This window comes from Aptenodytes forsteri, unplaced genomic scaffold, assembly GCF_000699145.1.
Source record: "Aptenodytes forsteri isolate BGI_AS27 unplaced genomic scaffold, ASM69914v1 Scaffold411, whole genome shotgun sequence".
Lineage (NCBI taxonomy): Eukaryota > Metazoa > Chordata > Aves > Sphenisciformes > Spheniscidae > Aptenodytes > Aptenodytes forsteri.
In genome coordinates, this window is record NW_008794119.1 from 293,541 (window position 1) to 301,453 (window position 7,913).

The following is a 7,913-nucleotide window of genomic DNA, read 5'->3' on the forward strand; positions in this document are numbered from 1 at the left end:
AGTAGATGAGGCACTTCGGGACATGGTTTAGTGGACATGGTGGTGTTGGTTCGACGGTTGGACTCGATGATCTTAGAGGTCTTTTCCAACCTCAATGATTCTATGATTCTATGAATTCCTTAGTTATGAAAATTATTCTTACCACATTGAGTTAATGAAATTCCTTTAAATTTCAGCCATTATCTTTTAAAAATATAGTAACTTTCCATTACCGTCTCTTATTTCGCTGTTGCTCAGCCATCTGCTCTATTAGTTCTTGCCTGTATTTCTCTTTTTTCCTTTGGAGAAGTTCTCGGTCCTGACCACCTAATGGAAATGACCACACATTTGTGTAAATGCTCCACAAAATACACAAAAGGTACTGGAAAAAACCATTGCATTTCAGTCAATTTAAAACATGAAACACAGAAGAGTATACGATCTGGGAATGTGCATAATTACACCGGATCTTTACTGACTCAAAAAAATCCCCAACCTAGTTTTAATATGCAGTTTGTTTGGAGTATGATGATCAAAACTACTAAAATTTTCATTGTTATTTTCCTAGTTTGCCTGGTTTTGTATAGACAGAAAGCTACAAATTTCAAAGCTATGTGATAAGACAGCGACTAAAAAAAGTTACTTAAATTTTGTATTTTTTTCCCCTAATGCTCAGCTAAGGAAGATACATGACGGCACTCCAAAATTATGAGACACTGCTCTGGATAAAAATGAAAGTTAAAACTGAAGAGAGTCAAACGCACAGGGAGGAAAGCAAATAGCTCCACTTTTAGGATGGTTCCCATGACTACTAAGAATTAGCAAAGTATTGGCAGATATGTATATGTAAAAGGAAACAGTGATAACATCTCACATGGATTTTAAGGAACCCAAAAAACTTTCAACTTGTGGTAGTTCCCCCACAATAAGTGTGGTGTCTTCTATTATTTTAAAAACAGAACAACAAAAAAACCATCATCACCACTTTCTATATAGTGTGACTATCAGACACAAGGACTCCTAACATATTTCCATACACAAAGTCACTGTGGATCTCCAGTGAAGTTGACCTGAACAATAAAGTGAAGGAAGCCGCAAAGAAAGTAAAACAAACAAACAAAAAAAGACAAAAAACCCTCAAAACAACAACCACCACCACCATGATGCATGACTGACTGAATTTTTTATTCAGTTATTGTGCTGGGACTGTAAAGTGACCAAAACGTGCAAGATAACCTCTTGGTTTTTGATTTTTGGGGACTCTGAAGTCACTTCTCATTTCCAAAAATTTCAAGTTTTAATTTACTTAATCTTTATACAACATAGTTAACGATATTCTTCTCCTAACCAGGACTGCTAGGAATACAAATTCATAACTTCGCGTACTCAAGTTACTACAAGTGAGGTGACTGAAACAGATCAGAGAGACTGATCATTACAACACCACTGTTTTAATGCTGCCTTTAAACAGTTCCAAAAAAATTGAGCTGCCACATATAGCACTGAAGATCAGGTAAGTTCAAATGTAAAAATAAATAGAAATTATTCTGACAACTGTTAGTCAATTTTTCCACAATTCAAACCTACCTTGCCTTCAAAGGCTCCCATCTGAAGAACGACTATAGTTCTTTTAGTCTTGCCTTATAATTTTCTGAATTTAGCTAGGAATGCTATGTTTTCAACAGTATTTCTCTCTACTATGCTCAATAGTAATGTTCCCTGCTAAATTTTATGGCTACATTTAAGCAGTAAAGAGATGATCAGAATCATTTGTTCTTGCACAAGTTTGTGAACAGTACCATTTCCCATATTTCTGCAATTAAAATGCAATACCAAGTTGTGTCTTTAACAATGCAAAGGTTAATATTTCTCCTATACTTCACTTCATAAAAAAACTTAAGAATGTATCTGGGCCTTAAACTGGTAATGAAATCTAAGAAGAAACTTGGGCTCTTCAGAATTAACTAGAAAGCCCTGTTACATTAAGGGGGAAATGGAACATATTTTTCTTTTTTTGTTTTCTCTATGTAAATAATACTTATTTACCAGTCTTGGGGACAACTAGCACAAAGAAAAATCTAATTTTTCTAGTTTTTAATTATTCCCAAAGAAAAATAAAATATGCCAAGAAAAGCTAACTCAGAGTTATTAGTTAGGTTTTTATACATACCAAGAACAAGGCCTGTTGCATACGGCATTTCAGCTGCAGACTTGACCGGTTCATTAGCTGAAGAACTAATTTGTACCTGATTTCTGGCAAAGACAAAAAAGAAAATGGAAAGATCAAACTCAAGAATTTACTTGCAGTCTGTGTGAAACATGATAGATGCCCTTGCATCACCATGTGATACATTTATGACAAACAGCTTTCCTAAAATCCAAAGAAATATCACAAGCAAAAGAAGAAACTGCCTGGCAAAAAGGCATTTCTCACAGTTCTCATTTGCCTGAGGTTTCTGAAGCCATCAGAAACACTGTCTCAGTTGAGCACTTCAACAATGTTGACAGACTGAGTGGTACCAGTCAAGGGTTTCTGTAAGGGCTTTACAAGTGTTCTGCTTCTGCCTCATCCACTTAGATCACTTCAGGACTTGCAAAACCAAGACAAGAGGAAAAAAAAAAGGAAATTTAAAACTACTATCAAAAAAGGATTCCTCGTTATTCTAATCATTAGAAGTCTTTAATCGGAGAATAGGTGATCTATTGTTTCAAAAAGAAAACTGGCATGAAAGCTTCAACAGCTGTTCTCAAAGGAAACACCTTTTTCTTGTTTTACTATCCTAGCCGCAGAAAAACCATCAGCCATTTCAGGATACATATTAGGGATTTTAAATAAACATTTTCCTTTCACCATGATTTTGCAGTGCAATTATCAGAAAAATACACTGTATACCACACCTAGAATTTCCAGTTCTTGAGATCTGCTGCACACGTGCTCTCTCCTTTAATTCGTCTTCATAATCTGCAGGTTGATCTCTTACTATTCCATCCAGATAGGGCCTTAAAGAAATAGAAAATATTCAGCTATGCTTGCCTAAAAACATCCAATCTGAAACGGAAGGTCCAGCAGTTTCATGCAAATGGATCCTCAGCCTGATTGCACACTGGACGGCAGAACCAGTTCTGAAAATATCACACAAAATTTCTATAAATAATTCACTTTGCTAGCATTGTCAAGGCAGCTCTCTGTCTGGAGTTTGAATTCCCAAGCCTGCTTTCATGCAACCTTTACCTATTGAGCCTGGTTAAGAGTTTTGAGAGCTGAAGAGCATTCAGCATTCACACTGCATTAATTGAAACAGATCTTGCTGCTCTTAATCCCCAGGAGCCAACAAAGTCTACAACAGATTTCGGCACACAGCTATTGGGCAAGTCTGGTAAAACAGTTCATTCAGATATGAAAAGCTTCTTTAATGACAACCTACCCTTCACTATGCACCTGATACCATTTAAAAGAGAGAGGCGACTTTTGATCAAAGACAGGTAACATGGTGAATACAAAAATTCAGGAGCTAAAATTTGAATCATCTACGTATGAAGTAATATAATTGAAACTTCAAGTAATTCCAAAGATGCCAAAAATTGTATGCACACAAGGGAGCTTTTCCTGAAAAGATCTGGGGTAGTTGAATTTACACGCTTTTCTTGCCTTGCAAATTAACTACTCTTTAATAAGGACTTCAAGTTATCTTGATAAAATAAGGCAAGAATAGGTATTCAATGAAAAATAAAGTACCTAATAGATGCTAACAAAGTTACATATTTTCCAGAGCTGGACAGAGACATGGAATTCCTATTAAGCAAACCAAAAGAAAATACTAAGTAAACATAGAAAAACCCCATCTTATTCTTTTATGTAAAAAGATCCACAGCTCTGCCCATCTCTGTAATTTAAATAAATTAAATAAAAGCCAATAATCAAAGGCGAAAGGATGCAAGCAGATTATTAAACATTGATTTGGCATCTTAACAACCCACAAGAACAACATGAAAGAACGACATCCGTCCTCTTGGCATAACATGATCTTCTTTCATGATCAAGATGATCTTTTTGATAACGATCAATCTGCTACTTACAAGGCTGGTCACATAAGACTGAAACACAGTCAGGAAATAGAAAGCCTAGTCCATAGCTTTCAGCCAGATAAAAGGATGCAGGGAGGAAGCAAAGAAACAAACCTTTGCATTCAAGAGGCAACCTTTTTTGTAAAAAGCAGCAAGCTTAGCATGGCAGGCCCAGACCTGCTGGCCCAATTCAATCAAGAAGCTGTTGTATCCTGTTTATAGGACAGACCTGGCTGCTGGGGATGGACTAAAGCATTCCACTCATAAGAACCAAAATATTTTGCACTTCCTTTCACTTTCCTGTCACCATTTCTATTTGCTGGAATATGCCACAGTCCTTGTGCCTCCATCAAAACAGAAACCTTTCTGAAAAGTCCTGTTACAAACACCTGCCTCTCCAAACTAATAAAGCCCATTTAAAAACAAGAACTGTAGTACTGCAAATAAAAATCTTTCTCCTTATGAATTTAGTTTCTGTCATGAATCAAATGTGTTATGGAAAAGCTGACTTTGCCTGAAATGTAGAAAAAAAAAATGCTAACTCTTCTGAAGCTGAGCTGTCAGTAACTAATAGATGTGTTTCTCCTTCTTGAAGAGAGACTGAATATAGTTCATAAAAGGTTAAGTGGAGCTCCTTGTGAAGGAGGAAAAAAGTACTAGATTACAAAGCACATTTAATAAGAAAAATGATGAAAAGTAATTTTCAATAAAAATTCAGCAAAGTAGAAAATACACAGCAAAAAAACCCCAAACCTTAATTTTATGTACAAATTTAAGTTCGGGCAATTCAGGTGATGGTCCAGCAACTTCTTTTAAGAAGATGCACCAAGTTTGCCAATAACAAAGATAAGACTATCTTCTGTACTTTCTTTTAAAAGAAAACTGGAACTGAAACTGTTTCAGAGGCCTCTCCAAATAAGCAATGAATTGCCTAGGGATATACTGGTCACAGACATTTATATAAGCACCATCAGTGTTTTCTGGAATAACTAAGAACTAGTATACCTCTATTCAACATGATACTGTCTACTGTTGGTTCAAACACCATCCTTGCTGATATTTTACATACATAATTCTGTAAATACTCTTTGAGAAACAAAGTAAACCATTGCATTAGACAGTGGCAAACAGCTACCTAGTAAAAAGAGGACATTCATCTTTCTGGGTGTTAATTAACATGGAGGATTAACGTTGCTGTTAACCAAAATGTCCATATTTTTGAGACTATCTTTGTTAGACACCAAGTCAAGCTTCTGTCTCAAAAATACAGACATTTTGGTTATCTTTGTTAGACACCAAGTCAAGCTTCTAATATTTTTCTTTCTGGAAAGCTGTAGGACAAGATGACCCTACCCTAAAACCTCCTTTGCTTATTTCTACCAATATTACACTACAGGGTGGAACAATTTTTGTATTTTGCATTCTTTTCTCTGAATCTCATTCAGCAGAAAACAGGCAATCTTGTTCCTGCTATCTATTTAACCACTGTTTCCATTTCCTAGTCTTTTTCAGAAACATTGTATGAATAAATACATGCTTTTAGAAGCACATCTGAACATACAATCTGAAACTCTGAAATAACCCATTTATTTAGTCTGCATCTCCCAAATGCTTCCAGACATTTCACTTTCTCCATAGTTACTTAATTCCTTTACGATTTTTTTTAAAAAGGCTGAGAAAGAATATCAAAAGCTATTTTTGTAGAGAAGTTATTTTAACTCTATTGGCATTTGAAACTGGAAAAGAAGCATGACTTAATTCAATTTAGAAAACACTTTTGCAGTAGAAGAGCATTTTAGGGTTTGTTTTTCCCAGTTATTAATTTGCAGTACTATCCAGAAAATTATCCCTGTAAACAATGACTCAAAAGATCATTTAACCAGTCCATCAGCAATTAACAACGAAATACGTTCGTAATATTTAACACTGTTGAGAGTGGTACAATTTGCCTTCTGTTTTTTCTACAAGTGTTAATTCTAGAAAAAAAAAGTGGTTATTTTGCCTAACAAGGGAAAGACAGTGCTGTTTTCTTCACTGAAGCAACTGCAGTAAAATAATTCTGGCAACAGCATTAACACAAAGGAGAAAAAAAAAAAAAAGAAGAAAAAAAGGCATCTACAACACTCATGTTCCCAAGATCTGTAAAGTGAACAAATGAACACTCTTCAAGCACCTTTTTAAATTTTATTTACAAGAAACTTTACTGCTTTATTTCATTTGAATTTAGCGGTATAAAACACATCTGTTTCAAGTTTGGTACTACTTCACACCACAACCCATCTGCTTTTGAAAGCAACCAGTTCTTGCAATGGAATAACCGAAGGTGGCCAGACTGCCAAACCCTGAATGATTGGGAAGGTTGTGCTTTTTGGTTTTTTCCTCTCCTTTCAAATGAGTGAGCTAGAAGGGAAAGATTAACAATTTACGTCAAAGTAACCAAACTGATTTATCAGTTAACACAGTAAAGACTATTTAATAATGAACAGTACATAATATTAGTTTTCCTCCCGAATGATTTATCTAAAACACCCTCTTTTGTTTGGTTTGGGTTTTCTTAAACGTTTATTTAAATTGTGTAGTTATTACTGAGATTACCACCTATTAACACCATCAGGATTTGGTTCAACTATGCGTATGTTTAAAGTCTGCCATTTAGCAAGACATGCAGTAAAAAAAAAGGATTTTTTTAAAATATATTTTTACATTTCTAACACGTAGTGGCATGTACCAAAAATTGAAGGTCAAACCAATTTTGGAATCTGAATTGAAAATTTACTTGCTAAAACTATTAGAGACTAAGAAAATACATGTAATCTTGGGTTCCCAGCGCAGGGGTTTGCTCTCAAATACTAACATGTTTTCTGGCAAACTACTCTTCATAAAAATGAATCGTGGGCTTCTTTTTATGGGGTAATTTCTCTATTATCCTTGGTTTGTCATAATATATAAAATGCTCCCCAATGTATGTTGTATAGTCTTAGGTACTGATCCAATTTTTAAATATTTTTTCTAAAAATTATTGCAAAGTTCCTTTTTAAAGTAAGTACAAAAATCCTGCTTTCACATGTGAATCTTGTCTGATTTTCAATGAGAGCAAATCATGGCTGTCAACAAGCACTACAGAAATAAAGGAGAAAGTGGAATTAAGAATACCTTTCAGCATAAAAAACCCGGGGAGTTTTTCTGTCATAAGCGCTTTCACATCTAAATCTAGGGTCCATTTCTTCACTTATCTCAGGATCATAGTCCATTCTGTAGTATCTTCTACCAAAATCACGATCCTCATCAAGTCTGTGATGCTTCCTAATAGGAATTACAGATTGGCTAGCAAATCCACGATGTCTTCGATTGGGAACATCCAATTCTTCATCAAGTCTTTTATTTAACAGTCGACTTCTTAATTCAACCTCATCATCTAACCTGTGACAACTGTCTTCCTCCAGCCATCTCTTATTTAGCAGCTCTTCATAACCTTCTGTAGAAGTAAAGGCATCCTTCTTGGGAGGTTCTGCACCTCTATTACAGGGCTGTACTTCTGTATGTAGTTCTGGCTGGAGCCTGGTAACAGCAATAGGTTTTTTATTCCTGTCCATCTCATTCTGTTTAATGGAAAAAAAACATTAAAAGATCTGAATATAAACAAATCACATTGAGCAAAAACTTGGTTTTGTATTTCTTCAAACAATCCCTAAACAGGTACTGGAGAAAAGGTAGGAGGTGAGCAAGAAAAATACTTCAAGGAAGGCTTGAAAGCTAGGGATTTTTTTTTTTTTTTTTTGAGGAAAAAAAAAAAAAAAAAAAAAGAGGAGCACATAAAAAAAAAAAAAAAATATAAAAAAAAAGCAGGATTTTGTAAAAAATATTTACTG

The 7,913-nt window shown here is 35.0% G+C and overlaps 1 protein-coding gene across 1 annotated transcript in view; it reads right to left on the reverse strand.

The window, feature by feature from the left end:
* The window catches only part of CSPP1 (centrosome and spindle pole associated protein 1), a 67,255-nt gene that overhangs the window by 39,072 nt on the left and 20,270 nt on the right, over positions 1-7,913 (reverse strand). The window contains exons 8-11 of the mRNA XM_009276649.2: positions 7,198-7,643; positions 2,878-2,979; positions 2,150-2,232; positions 213-306 (exon numbers count right to left, since the gene is read on the reverse strand). Coding sequence (XP_009274924.1) covers positions 213-306; positions 2,150-2,232; positions 2,878-2,979; positions 7,198-7,643 — 725 coding nt within the window. The remainder of the gene's footprint in view (positions 1-212; positions 307-2,149; positions 2,233-2,877; positions 2,980-7,197; positions 7,644-7,913) is intronic.